Here is a 25422-nt window from a genome sequence, read left to right as displayed (position 1 = left end):
CTACTACTAGAAAAAAATGTGATGTGATTGGGAATGTTTCATAGCCTCAAGTCCAATGCAGATTTGTGTTCCTATAACTGATGTATAAAGTTTCTAATATTTTATTTTTCTTTTTTTTCCCACACAGAGAAACTATAAGGGAAGATCAAGTTCCATCGGTTTTTACTACAGAAATGGAGGAAAGACGGCAAGAACTTGTCGGTATGCAAACATAAAGTTTATTTTATTCAGGTGCTATTTACAGTAATATGATCTTATCAAAATTAGAAAATTTTTTATCAAATTCTCTTTGTTTCCATTCATAAACTGAGCAAATATAATTAATTTCTGTGCATATGATTTTAATTTTTAACAGAACATGTAGCTAATGTGGATGAAACACTAGGAGAGCTATTTCTTGAAGACAAAACACCAACTGAAATAGAAATTATGGTAATTATGATAACCATAATTATATAAAATTTCTTATTCTAAATGTTTCATTTTTTAAGTGTAGTTTGTAGCTGTAGTACATGTTGTTTATGTATAGTATAGTATAGATTATGATGTGGTACTTTTTTAGAACTATTTCTTCCGGTATAAAACCAAAACAAAAATGTCAAAAAGAAACTTTTTATTTCAGATAGTTTCATGAAATACTTTGTTTCGCTTCATCAGGAAATAACATGAATAAACTAAAAACTAGAAAGCTTTCTAGTTTTTAGTTTATTCATGTTATTTCCTGATGAAATGAAACAAAGTATTTCATGAAACTAGTCAAAATAAAAACAGTTTCTGTTTGACATCTTTGTTTGTGATTTTATACCAGAATAAATAATTGTAAAAATGCAATATGATGTGATACATCATATCTCTTGGATTTATTTCAGAATATAATCAAAACCTCATGGTTATAATTGCATAGTTTTTAATAATAAATAAACATCCTGCCATTTTGTAACTGGACTTGGTCAGCTTCTTTATTGATAACCAGGAAGTTAACAACATTATTATTGAAGCACATTCAAAATTATAATTACTTGTTTCTTTCTTATTAATTAACTGTAAATAATTTTAATATTTGATTATGCAAACCATTGTAATTATTTACATTTCATAAATTTGGGTGATATAAACTGAAATTAAGCATGTTCAAAGAATAAAATAATAATGATAACGATAATATTCAGTTTTCCTAAAAGACATAATATAAAAAATTAACTAAGATTCTTCCTTCCCTCCCCCACCACCCCAAAAAATATGGTGCACAAAGCATCCCTGTAGCGCAATTGGGAGAATGACAGAACAGTCCGCTCTTTGATTGAAAAAAAGAACTGAGTTCAATTCTTGTCGTGATGAGAGGAAGCTTTATATGGGTTTTTCCAACTGAAAATGAGTTAGCCAATCTCATACAGAGGTAGAGTTTTTCATCCTGCATGCAAGCAAATTGCTGTGAGAAAGCATAGCATGCAATTTACAGACAAAAATACTGTTGGTAATGGGGGGGTGGGGCAGTAGATGGTAGTAATGTTGTTGGAAGATAAAGTAGAGGAGATGATGATTTGCGTAGTAGAATAGTGTGCCATTCCATGATGAGCCCTTGGAGATTTTATTATGTGACTGTTATGTGACATTTGAATTAGGAGTTGAAACAACAGTAGTCTGACTATGAAAAGGAGAGATAGAAGTTCTGGAGTTCATCCCTCTTGCTGCTGCTGCAACATCAAAAGATGCAAGTGAGAGCAGTTGAAGAGAAGGCATTCACAAGAAGTATAATTTGTACATGATCATGAGCAGAAGGGGAGAAGTTGGGTTAGTAGTAGACAATTTTCATCACTTCCATAATATTTCAGCTTCTCTTCTTTGATCAGTAGAATTGGGTAAAAGGGAGGAAGTTGGAGTCTTGAACATTGTGGTCACCAAGGAAGACAGCTTCACTGTTTCAGGAAAATAAGATTTTTTTTATCAGAAATAGGACAGTAGATATTACAAATTCTAGTAGTATTTATTAGCATTGAAATTCACTAATTTTCCTCCCCTTACTGGAAAATGGCATGAAGAACAGTTTTTAAAACATTCATTATGGAAGATCTTGAAACTTGACACATACGAGCATTATAAGATCTGTGAAATGAAAAGAGGAACGAAATGTACTATGGTTGAAGAGTTAGTGAGACGGTCATTTAGGTATAGGAGAAGAACAGGAGTAAAAGTACAGAGATCTATGATAACTTTGGATAAAATCTGAAGAGAGGAATCATGCAGTAGCTCTAGGCATTCAAATGTCTTTTGAATGCCGAGAGCCACTTGCATGACTTTTTCCAAACTTATGGTTCCGTGGCTTGTGTCCAAAGGTGGGTTGTGATAGATAGACTATTCTACTGGTGGGATTTATATTGCTATTCACTAACTGGTGAGCTTTCAAGTGGTGAAAAAGTTAGCTATTGGTGAAGTTCATTATTTGTGAGAGAGAGAACCGAAGGCAGTGATAGTTAAGTGGCCAGTTTTTTCACCTCCTCATATGTTTGGAATTAGCTAAATATAGGCTTGTTTCCATGCTGTAGGTAGATGAGTAAGAAAAACTCTTAAAGAGGATATATAGGTTAGCTGTTAACTCTGCAGCACAGATTTTGAGGACACCTGAAAAGAGAAAGTGGGGGATGTCATTAGGGCAATAAGACTTGGTGGCATCCATGGAGTGAGCCATTCTTAGTATTGTGGAGAGTAAATAATGCCAAGCGATAAGGCTTATCCTTGGATGATGGAGCTGTCATAACATATACTTGCTCCATTTGAATGAGGGAGAGCAAAAGAGAGAGAGAGAGATGGAGATGATCATTTAGGAATCATTAGGTCACCATGATTTAAAAAAAACTGAAAATGGCTATGACTTACCAAGAATCTACTATTCGCTGTTGCTACTACCGGTCTTGTATATGACTGGTGTGGTATTAACAAAAGATCATACGACTCAACAACAAAGGCAAGCTGATGATTGTTGAGTTGAAATGCTGATTTTATTCAACTGAATTTCAAAATATCTGAAACTCTATTTCTTAAAGTTTTAAATTAGGAGTGCAAGATATATGCGAGGGCAAGTTATATTCAAGTAAATGCGGTATATATAAAGTTATTAAAAGGTTGAAATTTCACCTGGGCTCTTAAGAAATTTTACAATTCCCTATTTTTACTTCACCTCTGGTGGTACTTCTTTAATGGTTTTATTCAGATTATAAATAACATTGGAGGTAAAATGGTGTACAATCCTGTCTGATGTAATTATAAAACCATTTTCTTGTACATCCTCCATTTCTAACTGCTGATTTGCAACTTTAGCATATAGAGTATGTTTTGTCCTGTATACAGTTCCATTTATACCATGCAATTTTTTTAGTGTTTAGAATACTTTTGGTTTTGATGTATACTTTGCTCTTTGCTTTAGCATTTTTGCTGTCACTAACATGTAAATGAAGATCATTCTTACATTCCCATGAATTTTTGACTTTCCATCTTAAAGTAAAAATCTAACCTTGGTAATCCTTATTTGGCCTAAACTCAGCTCGTTCTTCAGTTTTATTTCAGTGATTTTTTTTCTTGACTTCCTCTTAGGCATACCTGCATAACTCCTTCCTGAAACACTCAATAAACTTACTAACATTAGTGAATGCTCTTATTCACATAATAATGGAATTCAAAGATAGAAAGTTACAAAATTAACAGATTAGTAACATATGTTAGCTAATAGTTTGATAATCTGGAAAGCCTGCTCTAGAGACAAAACATAGAGCTTTTTTCAAGACCCTTCCTTCAGGCCTGCAGTACACAGGCTACTAGGTCAGTTACTTAAAACCAATGATAAATAACAGATTACTCATGTTACATCATTGTGAATAAATTTTGTAACAAAAGCTTTCCAAAATTTTCAGGTAATCGCTTTTCTCAAGACAGGCAGCATATATAGATACTCTAGTACATTGTTTGCTGTTCATCAGATGATATGAAAAAAATAAAGAAATTCAGCTTTTTAATGGTATCTCTACATAAGAAATATTGAAAATTTGTAGCACATGTTGGTACCACGTGTTGCATAAGAGTTTCATAAACAAGAAACCCTTCTTGAGGGGGGGGGATCCTCTAATTCCTTTTATTCCTCTAGAAATAGACATTGCCTTTTTAAAATAGTTTTATCTGTGAATGGTTGTAAACCTCTGTTAGCCTCTTCAAAAAGTTTGGTAAGTTTTATGCCTTCTCCAAAAAGATTTTTATATAAAGCCATAACAAAGGTTATATAATCTGGAGAGACCATTCTCTAGAAATTAAAACTGGTACCACTACGTTTATTGGAGATCTGAACTGTGTTGAAAAACCCACTTCACATCCAGCAGAATGGTGATGATAATCGCCTCAAGAAATTAACAGATGTCTATCATAGTATTGATAATAGCTATTCATTTATCCAGGCATGCATCAAGGAATAGGATATTATGAAGTTAATGTCATTTAATAATTTAAAAATGCATCTTTAATAATCTAAAATTTATAATATGCTATATACAGTATATTATAAAAGTATGCATTTGATTTTTCAGAAACTTTGTTTTTGTACAGGCAGCAATTAGAAGATCCTGTATAGCAAGAAAGTTCACACCTGTTCTAGTTGGTTCTGCCTTGAAAAATAAAGGTGTCCAACCCTTACTTCATGCAGTACTTGCATACCTTCCTAATCCATCTGAAGTGAAAAATTATGCTCTAGATGAAAGTGGGTAAGTGTTAAAGATTGTTTTCCTTTATAAATATGAGGGTTGTAAATAAAGTAGTGGCAGCACTGTCGTGTGACATAGTTGGTAATGCAAAGCTTACTCTGGACAGGTAGAAGTGCTTGTTTTATATACAGTACATGCGCACAAGACGACACAGCTCATTCGAATGTCCTTCTGTGGAGAAATGGTTCGAGTCAACTTCTCAGTGTGCAATTAGGTATGTTCACAAGATTAGAACAACAATCCTGGATCAAGGTCCAGGTTGCATGAGATAAAACTGCAAGCAACTGTTATCTTGACCTTAGAGAAGCGTGTTCCTCCACAGTACCTTACTGTACCAGGCTTTTGCAAGATAAGTCAGTGCATTTCATGTGGGGCAAGATTACTCAGATGATAATTGCCATGCAGGATGACCCACCATTTCAGATGAACATTTTGAGCTTGTTCAGGGACTACTTGCCATTGATCAGCAATGGACTGTATGCCAGTTAGCCCAGGAAACTGGGATGAACCACTAAAGTGTTTGGTATATCCTAAAAGAGAGGCTTGGTATGTACAAAATTTCAGCTCGTTGGGTTCCGCATCACTTGATTGAGATGCAAAAATGACTCAGGTATGCAGTTGCTGGCCTCCATCTGGAATGATATGAAAATGAAGGAGGATGTATTCCTGAATTGTATTGTAGCCGTTGACGAAACTTGGGCAATGGCTTATTAGCCTGACCTGAAGGAAGAGACAATCCAACGAATAGTATCATTCAGGATTATTCCATACAAATAAAACTTCTCCAGAAACTCAGCAAAGTTAAAGTCATGCTGATAGCCACTTATGATGTTCATTCTTTATCTTGCTGTCCCTCAAGAGCAAACTGTTAATGCACAATACTATCGATGATTTGTGGTGACACATTTGTTCCCAGGTTCTCCACCGTGTTTGTCGCACGACAATGCACGACGTGGTATGTTGCAATTTGTGATAGAGGTGTTGGACAGGTGGAAATGGGAAGTATTGGAACATCCTCCATATTCACCATATATGAGTTCTTGTGACTTAGACTTGTTCACCAAAATAAAAGAACCCCTCAGAGGTCTGCGATTTCATGATGCGCAAGAGGCTCCTCAAACAGCAGCTCCAACAAATTTGGAAATGAGCACAGAATGTCTGGAGATTACATCGAAGGGAATCTAATTGTATAGACTTGAAAAATAAACTATTTTCTATTTTGTGCATAATTTTATGTTGCTCCCACCCACGAAAGGTTATTTGTAAACCTATAATGCATTTTGTACCTTGGGTAGTCTGAGCGGTTAGCCTAGTGGCTAGGCGCTTCACAACCATATGGCTGAGGAAGGAATGGCCTAGGTTCGATTCTTATCAACGATGAGAGGAGCTTAAGGATCTTCCTCAGCCATAGCCAAGTTAGCAGGGTCCCCCCCCCCCAGTTTATTTGGGGTTTTTCATCCCACAAACAGGCAAACCGGCCCCGTGAACACACACAGATACACTCATGAATATCACCCTTAGAGGATGCAGCAGAGGAGTGGCGAACCGGCTGCATTAATATACCAGTAACCCCCTCACTAGGATGGGACTCAACCCGTCCTAGATGGATGAGAAGGATAGGATAGGGTAGGCCGGCAATTTTTGTTTTTTTACTCCATTTTTTGCATAGTCCAGAAATCCCTGCTCTAGAGACCAAACAAAAAACTTTTCCAAGCCACTTCAGGTCTCCAATAAGCAGGGAAGTAGTCTCACACTGGGTGATGGCATTCATCTCCCACCTAAAGACAATCACAAACATCCATGCCCACGGTGGGATTCAAACCTGCAGCCTGTTAGTTGGACAGCGGGTATGCTAACCACTTGACCAACCAGGCCAGCATAACATGTTGCCACTACTTTGTTTACAACCTTCGTATATTATTCTTCCTTATGCATTGTTTAATGATCAAAGCTAGATGCAGTAATAATAAAGGAAAAGGAGATATCTGCTGGATTCCTGCTCCAGGACTGACACTGACATTTACGCTCAAGGGGTATACAGGATATGATAGTACTACATGAAAAATTTACATCATTACTAACTTCCTATCTCCAATTTTCCTCCAAATCAGTCTATTACCTGTCCAGGCCTCAACATTGTCAGATCTTATATCTTCTAAGGCACTTTTTACCGTATCAATCCACCTATATCTTGATCTTCCTCTGGGTCTTTTTCCTGCCAGAGAACACTTGTTTTGTTAATCTTTCCTCTCCCATTTTCTGTTTAAGTGACCATACCACCTCCTGGATGCTAACAATGTCAAGTTCTTTCCTAATATCCTTGTTTTTAATATGATATTGCCATTGATGCCATCTGTTCATGCCCCGAATCTTTCTCAGGACTTTCATATCTGTGATTTTTAGTCTTTGGTCAAGTGTTTTACTTCTAACCCAGCTCTAAGATCCATAAGTTAAAACTGGTTTGAACACTGTCTTGTATACAGCTAATTTAGTGTTCCAACTAATTTTTCTCTTATTCCATATAAAATTTATTCATTTGACTTCCTACGATACTAGCTTTGTTGATTCTGTTGTCTATTTCCATATTTAATTTACCATCTTCACTAAAAATTGTGCCTAAGTAGCTGAAATGTTTTACTTGTTTGATAGGTTCTCCATTCACAATGCAGTTGATATTTTCAATGCTTCTGACTATTTTCATTGTCTCTGTCTTGTTATTGCTGACCTTCATACCATATCTATTACAACATTTATTCAATTTAGTTAGAGAATCTTGCAGACTTTTAGCAGATTTATTTAGAAGTATAACATCATCTGCATAAAACAAAGAGCTGACATTAAAATCTCCAATTTGATATCAGGTTTAATTAATACACTTTCCTTCATAATGTGATCCATATAGATAATGAATAAGAGAGAGGATAATGTACATCCTTGTCTGACACCAGATTTAACATTAAACCATCTTCCTGTACTTCAATTCTAACTGCTGACTTACAACTCAAATAAACACTAAGTATTGCTTGATATAATGCCCCATTAACACCATATAACTGTAGCATTTTGAATAGCTTCTCTCTTGGCACCTTGTCATATATCCTTTTTCCAGATCTACAGAACTTAAATACAGATCTTTGTTATTATTTTTATTACATGATGCCTCCAAGGAGTCCAAAGACTCATCGAGAAAGGGAACCTACTCTACAACTCCCTGTCTCACAACTACTACACCAACGCCATCTACTGCCTGCCATCACCACTAGTATTTCCACAGACCATCACAAACATCGATTCCCACGGCGGGATTCGAACTCGCAGCCTTTTGGTTGGAGAGCAGATACGCTAACCGCTCGGCCAACCAGACCGGCATATTCCCATGATTTCTCATCTATCTGTAGTTAAAGTGAAAAGCTGATCCTGAAAGCCTCTATTTGGTCTGAATCCAGCTTGATCTTCACCAAGCTTCCCTTCCACAATCCTTTTGAACCGTTTTTCAAGTATACTGGCATATGTCTTACCAGGAACACTCAGTAGAGAAATACCTCTGTAATTCTCACATTCAGTTTTATTTCCCCTTTTACATATGGGTACTATGAGAGCTCTACTCCAATCATCTGGAATTCGTTCCTCTGTCCAGGCCCTCTGAACCATGCAGTGCAGCCACTGTAAGACTTCTATACCTCCATACTTGAGCATTTTTGGTTGAATATAATCTACTCCTGCTGCCTTTCCACATTTCAGGCCTTTGATTGTTTTTTTTCTACTTCAAGTATGGATATGTATTCCCGGTGCATGCCTCGTCAGTGATTTTTACCACTGTGCTGTCATCACTGCTTGTTTCATTTAGCAATTTTTCGAATTAATTACTCCATACATCAAGGATATCTTTTTCTCCAGTTTTGATGATCTGTAATTCTTTATACAGCACCTGTGTTGTTACCAATGTCTTCTCGTGACTTTTGTTTAGCTAGTTTTACACAGTGTTTACCTTTCTTACATTTGTCTCTATATTTTCTAAAAGCACAAGCTGACTTATTTGCCATGAACTTTTGATATGCTTTCTTCTTTTCCTTCACTGCCCATTTAACTTCCTGTCTCCACCATGGAGTTCTGATTTTTCTATCCTTGCAGACAACCTCACCACATGCCTCTCTGGCTGAATCAATCAGGGTTTTCTTCAAGGCTTGCCACTGAATCTCCAAGGTTTGGTTCCTGTTCTCAAACTCTCATTTTTTCTTCAATAATCTTTATGTATTTTAGTCTATAGTTCACATCTGAGAGCTGCTTATCTTTTATTCACTTTAACCCCTTAATGTACCAATTAAAAATCAGAAAGCAGTCGTTTTTCTGCCAATTTTTTGGGCGAGGGTGATTTGCTGGATCAAATTCATCATTATTTGAAAAATAATGATAAATTTGTGGAAACGCAAACGAAATAGCCGATACACACCGTTGGCAACTTTTCTCGGCCGAAAGGAAATAGGCACAAGATTGTCTAGCATCTATATTCGGTTGTCTTTATATGTGAAGCCAAAATTCAAAATCAATTTTGGTGCAATAAACAAAAGACGTGTCATAGACGTCTTTGTATGTTAAGGGGTTAAAACTTTCTTACATGTTATTCTTTTCAGTATGAAATTCAATTTTATCCTGCTTAAGACTAAATAGTGATCACTTCCAATTTCAAATCCTCTGTACACTCTGGTGTCCTGCACCAGGGAGAAAACATCACTGTCAACAATAACATAGTCAATGGGACTTTTCTTATTCCTAGCCTCTTCTCTCCATGTGAATTTGTGCACATTTTTATGTTGGAACATGGTGTTAGTAATAACCAGTCCATGTCCTGAGCAGAAATCCAACAGTATACAATAATTATTCAATGTAGTCAGGGAATGTTGCAGACTTGTACTCAATTTATTCAGAAGTATAACATCATCTGCATAAAGTAAAGAGCTAAGATTAATATTGCCAATTTTGAAATCAGATTTAATACTAATTTCCTTCATAATACAATTTATATAGGTAATGAATAACAATAGAAATAATGTGTACCCTTGTCACATACCTGATTTTACCTCAAACCATCTTCCTGTACCTTCTTCAAGTCTGACTGTTGACTTACAGCTTAAATATAAACTATGTTTTGCTTGACATAATGTCCGATTTACTCCATATAACTAGCTTTGGAAGAGATTTTCATCTTGGCAGCTTGTCATATGCCTTTTTCAGATCAACAAAACTTTAATACAAATCCTTGTTATATTCCCAAGATTTCTCAACCATTTGTCTTAAAGTGAAAATCTGATCCTAACAATCTCTGTTTGGCCTGAAGTTTATGTCAAGTTTTGAATGTGTAGTCAAGCTTATGGAAAATTATTATTATTAGAGAGACCTCCAGGAAATTCGAGACTCATTGAGGGAGGCCACATACTACACACACACACACACACCAGCTATCATACTTATTCTTGAATTCATTCGCACTGCTTGCACTCACAACATCCAAAGGTAATCCATTCCAATCCATTCCACACCACCCTCTGAGAGAAAAATCTAGCCCTCACATCTTTCTTGGTGGCCTTCTTTCTCAGCTTTCAAGGATGCCCTGTCGTCATTTCTCCACCCTCCATAAATTGAAAATTTTCATCAATTGCAATCCTGTATGACCCTTTTAGAAGTTTGTAAGTCTCAATCACATCACCTCTCTTTCTTCTGTTTGCAAGTGTCTGCAATCTACAAATTCTCAATCTATCTTCATAATCAGTATATCAGAATCACAACGGAAACCACGAGATCAGACCTGCGCATAATAGTCCAAGTGAGGTCTTATCAAGGTACTGTAAAGAGGCAAAATAACATTTTGTCTCTTTATATGTGAACATCTGTTTCAGCATTGCAATTATCTTTTGTGTTGTATTTGCAATCTTTGCCATATTGCCCTTGAACTTCAACTTCCTATTATTAACGCTCCAAGATCCCTAGCCTCATCAGTTTCTTCTAGCCTAATCCCACCAATATAATACGACATTGGATATCTAATCATACCGAAGTGAATGACTTTACATTTACTGACATTGAACTGACACCCGTTTTTTTTCCCCATACCTACAATTCCAGCCTATTCAAATCATTCTGCAAAGTCTGCATAACAGCAGCATTCCTGATTACCCTACCTATCTTTGCATCATCAGCAAGTAACTGTATGTCACTTATCAAATCCTTCCCAATATCATTAATGTACAGATTGAATAACAGTGGACCAATCACTAATCCTTCTGGTACACCGCTTTATTTTATTTATTTTTTTAAATCTTTGTACTGGTTATGGGCAGTACTACCCTTATATCACGTATAGACATCTCATCCAGACTTGATATAGGCCTAAACCTTTACAAGTGTTTTACCCTATGCCTGATCTAGTTATCATTGTAATCATTCTTTGGTGGCAACGCCATGCCACTGGAGTGCTCTGTAGGGCTCTCAAGGCTTGTAGATAGTTATAAAAACAAAGTCTTTATAACTATCTACGTTCCATACGCCATGTAAAGAGATGGTGGCGCTGGTAAACCTCGAAGTTGCCCCATACTCCTCCCGTATCTTACTGAGTAAATCTTGGTTATTCTTATAATAGTTAATCTTATTATTATGGCTATAGGCTAGTGAGCTCCCCGTTCCCACCACTTGGGCATCAGCTACCCAAACATCACCATCTCTTTTAATCACTAAGTCTGGCTTATGCAAACCCGCAGAGTTTCTATAATGTGGTTCCACTGCGGTCTCCCAACCTTTGTTCTGAACAACCACTTTAAGAACCTTTGTTCTTAAAGTGGTTGTTCAGAATGGAGACCACACCGTCATGCCTCCGCACGCAGACTCCATGGGTGCGGAAGCAACACTGGGCTATATGAGACAATGTCTTACTGTAGTGGCAGCCAGCCCTACAGTTTGAGTCGTCACTACCCCATCAAGCTGTGCGGGCTCGAGTGGGTAGGGCATTGATCCTCATCCTGATAAGGTCAATATACCTGGACCCAGGGAGGAGTCTGGTGCTATCCCTTACCAAACCATGGTGGGGAGGCACCAGATATGACTCTTTTAAAGGAGCACATCTATAGAAGAGTGCAGCAGAGATGCCCATCTCTTGAGTTCTGCAGGTGCTGACTCAATTAAGGTACCTTGATAATGAAAATATCTTCTTGTATTAATGGGCTATAGAAAGCCTCTCTGCAGATAGGAGAAGAAGATAGTTCTAGGCATGGGATCACCCATCTAAGTGATGGAACCCCGAGCCCACTGTCCTTTACCCTCGCATGGAAATATGCAGTAGGGGTGTCAGGTGGCAGTCGGAGCCATGATCTTACAGCTGAATGGATAGCCCTGTCCATTCGGGACTGTACCGAGATATATGTCCTACCAAGCACCAACTTGTGGTAAAAGCGAGGTAGGAGATAGTGGGAAAGATGAAACATTCTTTGCTGGGGCTTGAGAGGAGCTTTCCTCAAAGAAGCAATCCCAGCTTCTAGGATAGAAGGGACAGAAGACCTTCCCTTTGGGGTGAACATGATACCGAGGTATCTCCACTCTTCCAAGATGGTCAAAGCATGCAACAGCCTCCTGTGCAGGGAAAACTTATAGTCTCGACCTTAAGCTTCTTGTCATGGCTAGAGGGGGGGAAAAGAGCTAAAGAGCAGAACTTCTCTACATTAATAGAAAGGTCTCGAATAGAAAAAAAAAAGTCAACTGCCTGGTCAAGGAGTTCCTGCAAGCCTACCTTAGTAGAGGCTACGAAAATAAGATCGTCCGCAAAGGCCATAGCATTAAAGGAAGAAGTGCCTAGAGAGTAGTCTATATGGCTAGGAAGAGAGTGAAGAAACTCATCTATGATGCAGTTAGAAAAAAGGGAAGATAGAGGATGACCCTGGTGAACACCCCGCACTGTGGAAATAGAAGTCGCACAGGATCCTGTAGTGATAGTGATGTAGCTCCCCAAGTATAGAGGGGGGGGAAAGTCTACCATAGCTCCATAACATAGGAAAGAAAGAGTTCTGGACATCCAGCAATAGACAGCGCTCAAATGAGAGCAGGAAGGGAGACGCTATCAATGGTTTTATGAAGGTCTAGTGACACCATATATAGAGGCTTAAGGTGGCAGCGGGAATCAGAGAGAAGAGAAGAAAGAAGATATATATTCTCAGCACAGCCATTCAAAGGGACAAAAGCTCTCTGTCTATAATCATGCTGTATATGTTGCTGAACTCGTTTAACTAAGATTTTATGATAGAGTCTGAGTATCTTAGGGGAGATGGTAATAGGTCTAAAGTCTGATGCACCGCTTGAAGTTTTTCTTCGGAATGAAGATAGTTCTTGAAGCGCATAGGTATGGTAGTACTGCTTTACTGGAAAGGAGAATGTCCAATAAGTCTTGAAGAATCTTCAGCGGCACTTTCCAAAGTCTAGACGCAGGAAAGCCATAAGGTCCGGAGGCGGAAAAATTGGATGGAAGGGCAGGAATGGACCTCAATATTGTAGGATGGTCATCATCAGGGAAGTGTAGAAGTGGAGCAGAAAAGACTGTACTCCAGAATATAACAAAATCATCATGTATGTCCGCTAGAGGTAGAGGGGAAGCACCGTCAAGGATGTTTTGGCACATTGCTATCTATTCTTTTTATGGAGGGCCTGCATAGCTGCATAGGCCCTCTTCCTCTGCTTCCTATTTGACAAAATCATTATAGAATGAGACGTAGACTAATGTTGATGAGGCATCAAGTGTTCGGAGAACTCAGCATGGAGATAGTCATTTAACTGATCTGTGATATCCATTCCTAGAAGGTGAGTCTGGATGAGAGATTTAAGAATTTGATGGTTATATTCCGGAAGAGGAGGATCATCTAGAGATGATATCAGGCTAAGAATCAAAGCCTCTTCTTCAACAGCAGGGTGGTGGCTGGAAGATGGAGAGGCAGGGACTTGGAGATACGCAGATATTACTTGTCCCTACCTGTGGCGGATGGGCTGCCAATTCTTGAACTAAGGCTTTGTAACTGGCTTTCCTTTTATGACTCTTGATGGCATCCAAAGATCTTAATGGCAACATCCTAAATAAAGCCTCATTGATTTTCTTTATCCCTCGAGCCGTCGAATCGATCTCGTGAGTGGCAAGGATCATTTCTTCTTTGGCAGTCCAACATGCTTTGGCACGCTCAGTTCTTATTGCAGCATTGGCTTCAGCTGGGTGTTTCGAGGTGTGATGCATGGCAAGGCCGACTGTGGTGGAGAATGCATGATTGCAGACCTGACAGATTTGGAACTCCTTGACTGTCAGAACAAGCATGATGAGAACTTGAAGAAATGGGTTGATGACAGTACTTTCTTTTAACTTTCTTCCTGAGGATGCCACTGGGACGGGTGGCAGGATCATCTCCAAACAAGAAACAGACATCTGGAATCCCACTCGACGAGTTTCCTGGCTCCGGCCTATAAGATTCAGAGCCTTCATCTGATGAGTTATTGCAAGTGAGGAAACTTAACTCTACCAAGGCTGCTAACCCTGGAAGGGAGGAATAGCGTTGCAGGCCAGTCAGTCACCTGAAGGTGTCCAGGAATCGCCCCTAGGAGGTTGCCTACTGCCGCACTTGCGAAGTGTCTCAGGGGATGTGTAAGTCAAGACAACAACGCTTCTGACTCAGATCTCCCATATACCACTTTCTGATATCTGTCAGTCAGCCATCCTCTTATCCATGCTAATATAGTAAAACCCAAACTCATATTCCCCAATTTATACAACAGTCTACCATGCTGTATTCCGTCAAAAGCCTTAGCAGAATCCAAAAGTATCATGGTGTATCCATTCCCCTTGTCTAGTTCAATGGTAACATTGTTATAGAATGTGAGCAAGTTGCTAAAACATGATCTTCCCTTAGTAAACCCATGTTGTTCATTGCAAAGTAGAGATTCACTGTCAACCCATTTCTGAATGTGGGCCCTAACCAATTTTTCAAACTTCACCACCACTCCTGAGATACTAATTGGTCGAAAGTTGGATACATCAGTCTTTGCACCACCCTTGTGCAATGGAATTACCACACATTCCTTCCATTCCTGTGGAATCTTCCCTGTTCTGAGACTCATATTAAACGTCCTGGTCAAAAGAATGGCCAGTTCAGCTGAACACTCTTTTAGAACACGTGCTAATATTCCATCAGTCCCATTGCTGAATTCTTGTTCAATTTGTGCAATAGCTCTAATACCTTTGCCTCACACACCTGCATTTCTTCATCTAGTGAAGAGATAACAGTGAGCTCAATGTTGCGTTCAACAGGTTGATAGCTTTTAATGAAATTGACACTCATTAACTAAAAAACCTCTTCTGCATCTGTAACCCTCATGCCATCTGGATTTAGAAGAGTTATTCTTTCATATACATTCTTTCTTTTACTTGCATCATATATATACAATTCTTGTGGGTTGTCTTTATCACGCAGAGCCAGTTTCTTTTCATACTCAGACTGTGCTTTCCATACAACAATTGTGACTATTCTAGCCTGCTGCTGCTTATAACGTTCATAACGGACGTCATCCTTATGCAAACGTTATTTCTTTCACATTGTCCTTTTCTTATGAATCTCTTGCTTAATAAGATTACACATCTATTTGACTCCTACTCTATTTATTCAGTTGTGAATATTCTAGCCTGATGCTTATAACGTTCATAACGGATGTCATTCTTATGCAAACGGTATTCCTTCCACATCGTCCTTTTCTTATGAATCTCTTGCTTAATAAGATTACACATCCATTTGATTCCTACTCTATTTATTCTTTGAACTTTTGGTACACTCAGATCACATCATTTAAGTAGTGTTTAAATGCTTCCCATGCACTGTCGATATTCTTTCCATCCAGCAACTGATCCCATTCCACTGAACTCGGTGTACTCCTCAGTTGGTCATAATTTCCTGCTTTGTAGTTCAGCATGTAACCTTTTCTGAATGGAACAGTCATAAACTTAGTTCCTTCCCAAGTGAGTACCGCATGATCACTGTCACCAACTGGAGGCAGAATAGTTACATCTTTAACTGAAACACTCTCTGACACCATAATCAAATCTAACACTCTTTGACCTCGAGTTCCTTCTGTTGCATGCTGCTTGAGTTGTCCTAAATGCATTTTCATTCTTCTCATGAGATTCTACTACTACCCAATCAATATTTGGATAATTAAAGTCTCCTATTATGATTACTCTTTTCTCGCTCATCTTTTCTCTTTGGTGATGCATTTCTTCATCACTAGCAGCTGATCCACTAGGTCTGTAACAACACCCTACTATGTAATTAGTCTTGTTAGAAAAGATAATAATCAAATAATGCTCAATTTGTTGGCTTACAATTTGAATTTATAAGTTCACCAAACATTTGTGAATTGGAAATAAGTTATGTTTTACTACTTTCTAATATTTTATCTGAAAACTAATAGAAGAAAAGTGTGAAAATGAATAGAAATTTTGATTATGATATCATAGTTCTTAATTTTGATAAAAGATGATCATGATAAACAGATCTATTTGTTGAAGGTATAGGTAGTGGATAAGAAATTGAAAAGTATTATAGAATGACAATCTAAAAAAAAATATTACTACTAATAAAAGAAGCAGGATTTGCTGGATCTATTTTTGCTTATTTTGTACACATCAGTAGTATTAAGTGGCTAGAGAATGAAGGCATGCAACTCTGTGCAAATAGTACAGATAGTAATCAAGATTACTGATATAGTCAAATATGGTACTTCATCAGAACTTGAATTTACTTGAATAATGACAGAGTCCATTGTCATAACGTGTGTGTGTGTGTGTGTGTGTGCTGGGGGGGGGGATAAAAAAATTGTGCAGCACCAGTTAAACCCATTGTACACTAGCATATAGGAAACATTTTATTAGAATAAAGAACATACCTGTCATTTCCCTTGATATGGAGAGAAGTCTGATTTTGACTCAATCCTCTTATCTTCCTGATTTGTATAGTTTTCTTTCCTTCTACTTTTTCAAAAATTGCTGATTTTACTTAAATATCATTGAAATTACTGCCAAATTATTTAATCTTTTGTACAAGTTTTATAAGTCTCAAATGAGTTAAGAGTTCTCAATTCCAAGAAGGCAAAAATAGTTAGATTTTATCTATACATAAAAATATAACGGAAAAACTCACGTAGAAAAATTATTTAATGGTATAATTTTCGCCCGTGTGTCACAGGCATCTTCAGTACAATTAGGCACAAAAATTAAACATTAACTGACAATTCCAAAAAGCGCCACCTAAGTAGCTGGTGTAAGATAACTAAAAAGGTCAATAACTTTCCTAAAAAAAAAAAAAAAAAAAAAAAAAAAAAAAATTAATACAATAAAAAGTTAGGAAAGATTAGCTGATTTGTAAAGTACTATCTCCCATAAAGGGGACAGACGTAAGCCGTCGGATCTGTTTAAGTTAGGAGAATGAAGTAGAGTTTCACATGCTTCTTTATAAAGGCGTTCCATGAGAAACTGACTTTTGTGAAGAACTCTTGTCTTTTTCCAATGAACTCTGTGTCTAGTGAAGATGGCATGTTCTGCAAGTCCAGACTTTTCAGGTTTAAAGTATTCAATATAAGATTGGTGTTCTTCTAGCCGAATGGAGGCAGATCTTCCCGTTTGTCCGAAATAACATAATCCACAAGAGCACGGAATCTGGTAGACACCTGGATGATTGAGATGTGGAAGCTTGTCCTTTGGAGAAGCGAGAAAGGTGGAGATTTTTCTAAAAGGTCGAAAGGCAACAAAAATATTCAGTGGTTTTAAAATTTTTGCTATACGTTCACTGATGCCTTGTATATAAGGGATGGTAATGCGCGTTATTTCCTCTGTGTTTGAAGAGGGAGACATATTAAATCTACTCAAAGTTCTTTTAATGAAGCAATTCTTATAGCCATTAGATAGAAAGGAAGAAGTTATATATCGTATTTCTTTCTGTAAAAGATCGTCTGTAGAACAAAAGGAGTGGGCCCGATGAACCAGTGTTTTAATAGTTCCTGCCTTTTGACTGGGATGGTGATGAGATTCCGCATGGATATAATGGCCTGTATGAGTCTTCTTTCTATAAACTGAGAAATGTAGGTTACCATCTGGTTGGCGAAGAATTAGAAGATCTAAAAAGGCTAACTGCTTATTTGATTCTACTTCTAGGGTAAACTTGATCCTAGGATGAAATGCGTTTAACTTATTGAGAAATTGTTGAAGTTCATCAGAAGAGCCATTCCATACAGCAAAAATGTCATCGACATATCTGAACCAATGAGTAGGTCTGGGAGAAATATTGTCAAAGATACGTTGTTCAAAATGTTCCATAAAGAAATTGGAGATAGCAGGAGAGAGAGGATTACCCATTGCTGTTCCTTCAATTTGTTGATATAACTTATTTTTAAAAGAAAAATAACCAGAATTTATTACAAAATCAAATAAGTTTACAATGTCTGAAGGAAATTCCTGTTGTAGTAATTCAATACTTTCCGAAAGAGGCACATTTGTAAATAAAGAAACAACATCTAAACTGATCATGATATCAGAAACGTCCAAATGAAGATCTGAAATTTTATTTTTAAAATCCAAAGTATTTTTTATATAAGTATCAGTTCTTCTAGTTGAAGAGGAGAGTAAATTAGATAAAAATTTTGAGATTTTGTAAGTTGGGCAACCTATACAATCTACGACTGGTCTTAACGGAATGCCTGGTTTATGAACTTTTGGAAGACCATACAATCTAGGTGGACGACCGAAGAAGGTTTTAAGTTTTTTCTTTTGATCTTCATTCCATGTAGATACATTATCTATAAGAGAATTAAGTCTCTTCAATTGACTCCGGGTAGGATCCGATGTAAGAGGCCTATAAGTTGAATAGTCGCGAAGTAAAAGAGACATTTTTCTCTCATATTCCTTCCTATCTTGAATCACTACAGCCTTCCCCTTATCAGCTTTCGTAATTATTAAATTATTGTTATTCTTCAGTGATTTCAATGCTTTAAATTCAGAGTAAGAAAGATTAGGACGAGGAGGCTTGGCATGAAAAAGAATTTGTGCACATTCAAAACGTAATCTGTTGGCTGTTTTTTGGGATAAGGATCGAATACCCCTGTCTATGTTATGAAAAAAATCCATAATAGGCACCTTAAGGGGAAGGCTGTAGTGATTCAAGATAGGAAGGAATATGAGAGAAAAATGTCTCTTTTACTTCGCGACTATTCAACTTATAGGCCTCTTACATCGGATCCTACCCGGAGTCAATTGAAGAGACTTAATTCTCTTATAGATAATGTATCTACATGGAATGAAGATCAAAAGAAAAAACTTAAAACCTTCTTCGGTCGTCCACCTAGATTGTATGGTCTTCCAAAAGTTCATAAACCAGGCATTCCGTTAAGACCAGTCGTAGATTGTATAGGTTGCCCAACTTACAAAATCTCAAAATTTTTATCTAATTTACTCTCCTCTTCAACTAGAAGAACTGATACTTATATAAAAAATACTTTGGATTTTAAAAATAAAATTTCAGATCTTCATTTGGACGTTTCTGATATCATGATCAGTTTAGATGTTGTTTCTTTATTTACAAATGTGCCTCTTTCGGAAAGTATTGAATTACTACAACAGGAATTTCCTTCAGACATTGTAAACTTATTTGATTTTGTAATAAATTCTGGTTATTTTTCTTTTAAAAATAAGTTATATCAACAAATTGAAGGAACAGCAATGGGTAATCCTCTCTCTCCTGCTATCTCCAATTTCTTTATGGAACATTTTGAACAACGTATCTTTGACAATATTTCTCCCAGACCTACTCATTGGTTCAGATATGTCGATGACATTTTTGCTGTATGGAATGGCTCTTCTGATGAACTTCAACAATTTCTCAATAAGTTAAACGCATTTCATCCTAGGATCAAGTTTACCCTAGAAGTAGAATCAAATAAGCAGTTAGCCTTTTTAGATCTTCTAATTCTTCGCCAACCAGATGGTAACCTACATTTCTCAGTTTATAGAAAGAAGACTCATACAGGCCATTATATCCATGCGGAATCTCATCACCATCCCAGTCAAAAGGCAGGAACTATTAAAACACTGGTTCATCGGGCCCACTCCTTTTGTTCTACAGACGATCTTTTACAGAAAGAAATACGATATATAACTTCTTCCTTTCTATCTAATGGCTATAAGAATTGCTTCATTAAAAGAACTTTGAGTAGATTTAATATGTCTCCCTCTTCAAACACAGAGGAAATAACGCGCATTACCATCCCTTATATACAAGGCATCAGTGAACGTATAGCAAAAATTTTAAAACCACTGAATATTTTTGTTGCCTTTCGACCTTTTAGAAAAATCTCCACCTTTCTCGCTTCTCCAAAGGACAAGCTTCCACATCTCAATCATCCAGGTGTCTACCAGATTCCGTGCTCTTGTGGATTATGTTATTTCGGACAAACGGGAAGATCTGCCTCCATTCGGCTAGAAGAACACCAATCTTATATTGAATACTTTAAACCTGAAAAGTCTGGACTTGCAGAACATGCCATCTTCACTAGACACAGAGTTCATTGGAAAAAGACAAGAGTTCTTCACAAAAGTCAGTTTCTCATGGAACGCCTTTATAAAGAAGCATGTGAAACTCTACTTCATTCTCCTAACTTAAACAGATCCGACGGCTTACGTCTGTCCCCTTTATGGGAGATAGTACTTTACAAATCAGCTAATCTTTCCTAACTTTTTATTGTATTAATTTTTTTTTTTTTTTATTTTTTTTTTTAGGAAAGTTATTGACCTTTTTAGTTATCTTACACCAGCTACTTAGGTGGCGCTTTTTGGAATTGTCAGTTAATGTTTAATTTTTGTGCCTAATTGTACTGAAGATGCCTGTGACACACGGGCGAAAATTATACCATTAAATAATTTTTCTACGTGAGTTTTTCCGTTATATTTTTATGTATAGTTATGTCTACTCACGGTTTACCTCTTTTAAAACTTATAGTTAGATTTTATAAATTTGACCTAAGTGAACTGTTTTTCCCCTGTCTTCATCTGAATGCAATTTTTAATTATAACTGAACAAGATGAATTTTTAATATACTATTATTTTATGTTTATGAAATATGCCAATTTAATTAATAGAGAATGGCATTCCACATTTGCAACAGTGTATTGTAAACACATTTCAGTCAAGAAATAGCAGTCAGGTCATGAGGAAACAAGTATGAAATCTCTGTAAAATCTTTAGTATGTGAAAGTCTAATTATATTTTGGTTGATTTTTTATTAACTTTGTTTGGGGGATAGCAAAAGCAAGTCATTTCCTAGTTTTTATTTATTTATTTATTTTACTCAAAATTGATTAAATGTTCTGGTTCTTTTGAATGGCAGTACACATTTCCTCACTTGTCAAGGTGTGAGGATGTTTCCATTATAGATTTCATATTGGTTGGTTAACTGGAAGTATAAAGTATTCAGCTAAACTAATGGGTTGGTTAAATATTGACTTATAATGAAGTAATTCCATCCTTTTATTTCTATTTTCCGTGATCTTAATGAGTGCTTCATTACAAACTTAAAAGCTGTGAATGTATTGTTCTTTGAAGCCTGCTTTTAGCATTTTGATAATTAGAAAAATGATATTTGCTATCTTTTGTGAAAAGATGGGGGGGGGAATAGCTTGTTTTGTAGTTCACTAATGAAGTTATTTTTTGAAGTTCATAAAACATGAAAAAAAAAGTGGACTGAAGATTCACCCAGTTCATCATGTTTGAAAGTGATAGGGCAAGAGGACACTAATGATTGCCAGTTTCACTGATCAAAGAGAAGCACAGAAGAAACTTTAATGGTTTTCTATACATTGAGAAAGAAAGAGTGAAATATATTATTAGAATAAGTTAGTGGAGACATATGGGCTAAGTTTTTAAATGCAGCACCAGTTTTGAATCAGACTTCATCAGGGTTGCTTGATGATAGTACAAATGGTAAAATTAGGATTTTATGCAAAATGTAGTGATAAGCTATATATCATATTGTTAGTACAATCATTAAATTTTAAGTGAATATAACTATAAACAAAGCATTCATTTCTTTCTAAATTTAGTACTGAAAGTGTAAAAGTCTTAATGGATCCTTCAAGAAATGATTCAAAACCTCTTGTCTGTTTAGCTTTCAAATTAGAGGTATGTATTGGAAATCTCTTTCAAAGCATACAGTTTTAAACATTATCAGAAAATTTATATATATATATATATATATACACAGAGAGAGAGGGAAAGTTTTTTAAACTTGGTTATACTATATAAAAAAAAAACTTTAAACATCTGTCTCTAATCCAGAGTATTTTAGTAATAAGGTGACACTTTTTAACTACTTGTATATGGGAAAATATGACTTCTGCATTACTTCAACCTTGGTATCACTTCTGGGTCTGGCTCCCACTGATATCAATAAAAGGACTTTACCAAATTTTTGATAAGTAAACACAGTGATTCTGGTTAAGGTTAGGATGATGTAGTAGTACTTCTACTCTCCTTAAATTTAAAATGACAATGTAAAAGACAGGTCTTTGAACAGAAGGTTCTGTTGTAAGGATCAACTCCATGCTAAGACAGACCTCACTTTTGAAGTTTTTATTTTCATGGAGAATGCATGATTGATGTTCTTACATCCTCTTTTCAGTGTCCTATTTATCACATAGTGCTGTGGACATTTAAATCCCTGATAACAAGTGCTAGATGGGATTAAGGATTTCTGGATTTATCTGCATCATGTGATGAATAGATGCAGCACACTGTAATATGAAAGCTTAATAAAAGGTGAATAGTAAAATTTACATAGGAGTCGAGTGAGACTTATTTGCTTGGGATATTTTTGTCCACAAGGTCTTTCATGGGTAAATCTGTCTCCCTATTCTGTCGTTGCAGATAATAGTGATATATCATAATGCACGATCAACAGGTTTTAAATAAGTCTTCTATAAGCCAAAACGCACTACAGTTTTTAGTATGCAGTTTAGTTCTAGCATGTGGATAATATCTCTTGTGTAGTGTGCTTTGGCTTACAGAAGACTATTTCTCCATCTCCTGCAATTTAAAAACTAATTTATCGTGCAGTCCTTTTCACAATATCAAGAAATATTATAGTATAATCTTTGTCCTTGACAAGCTTGTCATCTTATTGTAAAATAATACAATCATTTAGCAAAGTCTTCCTTTAGCAGATCGATGTTGGCCATCTCTGAGAGATTCTTTCTCTCATCACTTGTATTCTAACCTCATTCAACTTGTCTAAGACCTTCACTATGACTCTAGGAACTTAGACTGGTCAGTAATCTAATACTTCTGGTAAGGAAGTGCCATTACATAAAAGTAGTTCCAAAAGAGTTCTAGACTTTCATGATACAGCTAAGTCAGAAATACAGTTAATTCCTCAGCACATTATCTTAAAATGTGTGGTGATACTTCATTCCAGTCCCCTTTTACTGATATCAGGTTTGCTTAGTATAATAAACACTTTCCCATGCATCTATTTTCATCCTTGCACCTAATCCCAACATATGATATGTGACAATTAAGTTCCCATAATGGCCGCATACTATCTTGCATATGGCAAGTCAAGCAGAACCATGTGACTATGTATGTTTGGACAAGTCTGCTATTTCCTCGAGTGGTATCAAGCCTGTAGTTGATAAACTGTGATAGAGTTTGCACATTTGTTTTTGTTGCTTTTGATATTAACATGAGTGAACAGAAGTTAGAACAGTGCATTAAGTTCAAGTTTTGTGCAAAATTGGACAAAAGCACAAATGAAACTCTAGACATATTATGAGTAGTTTATAGTGATGATACCTTGAAAAAGTACTATATTTGAGTGACACAAGAGGTTCAAATGTGGAAAGGGTGCAGCAATCAGTGTCCAGCAGAGGATTAAGTGGATGTTAATGGCAGAAGTTTAGACAAAGAGTGAGGAAGATTTTGAAGGACAATTTGGGAATAGAAAAAATTTCTGCAAAAATGGTTCCAAGAATTTTGAGTGAAGATCAAGAGCAGCAACTTGATGTTTGATTTTTCTTCACTGTTTTTGATAGAGTTATTACTGATGATGAAACTTTCAGTACAGCCTTGTTTCAGGGTTGAAAAACCGAAAACGCATGCAGTCATTTTCACCAAGACTGAAAAAGGCACAACAGTTATGATCACAGATCAAGACAATGTTTGTTTGTTTTTTCAATCATAAGGACATAGTTTACTGTGAATTCATTAAACAAGGGCAAACAGTGAATGAACATTGTTATTTAGAAATGTTGGCAAGGTGTTCCTGAGAAGAAACCTGAACAGTTGGCTCATGCATCATTAGAACGCCACTGTACAATGCAATAACTGTCTGCAAGTTTCTGGCTAAAAAAAAAAAAAAGAAAAATCATTCACAAAATTGGACCATTCTCTATATTCATAAATTCATAAAAATTGATAACAAAGTAAGTAGGCTAGTGTGACTTGTTGGAAACCAGTTGAGTAAATTTATAGAGGATGACAGGAACAACAGATATCATACAAAACACTAGGTTTGCAAAACCCATTTTAGCATAACGATCCTAGAATTGCATTTGAAAAAAAAAACCTGATCTGATCAAAGGCAGAAGACCAGATATATATATAACAGTTTGAGAAAAATTATTGGAGTGAACAGATGGTATCATCAACAGAACTATGTTAATGTGTAAGTACATGATTGTTAAAGGTCACTTCATGATGATGTTCTCATATAGACATTGTTCATTATCACAACAATTGAACCTAGAGCTTTTTTTTGACATATGTACTGTATAAAATTCATGATAATTAATTTAGTATGGATGATTAGACACTGATTATCGCTTATGTTGTTTAGAGAAGAAAACATGTGTTTCCTTCTCTAAACAGATAATGAGATAATTAATCAATTAAACTAATCTGTATTAGTTAGTTTAATTGATTAATGTATGTGCTTAAGGGTCAAAGCTGTATAACTGAGAGGAGACCTCCACATAGCCTTTAAAGGATTGCGGAGAACCGACCAGGGCTTCTGACCTAATGTCCAATCCTCACCTTCTCGTGGTGCACCCTGTTGGGTATCTACTTTGATACGGAACGAACGAGGATGGGCTGGCAATTTGGGATTTAGCCGACCAAATTGTATTCTTATTGGTTAAACCAAAATAAAAATGATGGTACAACATGACAAAATTTCATGCCGGCTGGGGCGTCGCCCGGTTAAACAAGGCCCCCGTTGTTTTCGCCAGGGAACCGGGGCGAACAGCGAAAAGTCAGCTACTGGAATAAACCTGAAAACACACCCTAACTCAACATCACCAGAGATAAAGATCTGTACTATCAACATAAGAAGCCTGAATGGCAAATAAATGGAGCTAGCGGAGGAATTAGATAAGTACCAGATCGACATAATAGGGGTGACTGAAACAAAAAAAGACAAAAAAAAACTGGTGAGATCTTTCTGAGCAATAAATACAAAATGTTATATTCAGGCAATGACAATCAAGGAAAAGAAGGAGTAGCCATAGTATTCAACACAAAATACGAGGCTCATCTTCTTGAATGGCAGCCTGTGCCAAGTACAGTGATTTGGGCAA

At 36.5% G+C, this 25422-nt stretch overlaps 1 protein-coding gene across 1 annotated transcript in view; it reads left to right on the top strand.

Moving 5' to 3' along the window:
- mEFG1 (mitochondrial translation elongation factor G 1) overlaps positions 1-25422 on the top strand; it is a 206466-nt gene that overhangs the window by 54905 nt on the left and 126139 nt on the right. Inside the window, exons 6-9 of the mRNA XM_090411581.1 lie at positions 128-201; positions 356-432; positions 4588-4742; positions 21895-21973. Coding sequence (XP_090267707.1) covers positions 128-201; positions 356-432; positions 4588-4742; positions 21895-21973 — 385 coding nt within the window. The remainder of the gene's footprint in view (positions 1-127; positions 202-355; positions 433-4587; positions 4743-21894; positions 21974-25422) is intronic.

This window comes from Typopeltis vanoorti, chromosome 21 (assembly GCF_054136105.1).
Source record: "Typopeltis vanoorti isolate ZY-2024b chromosome 21, IOZ_Tvanoo_1.0, whole genome shotgun sequence".
Classification (NCBI taxonomy): Eukaryota; Metazoa; Arthropoda; class Arachnida; order Uropygi; family Thelyphonidae; genus Typopeltis; species Typopeltis vanoorti.
This window is presented reverse-complemented; position numbering and strand designations above follow the sequence as displayed.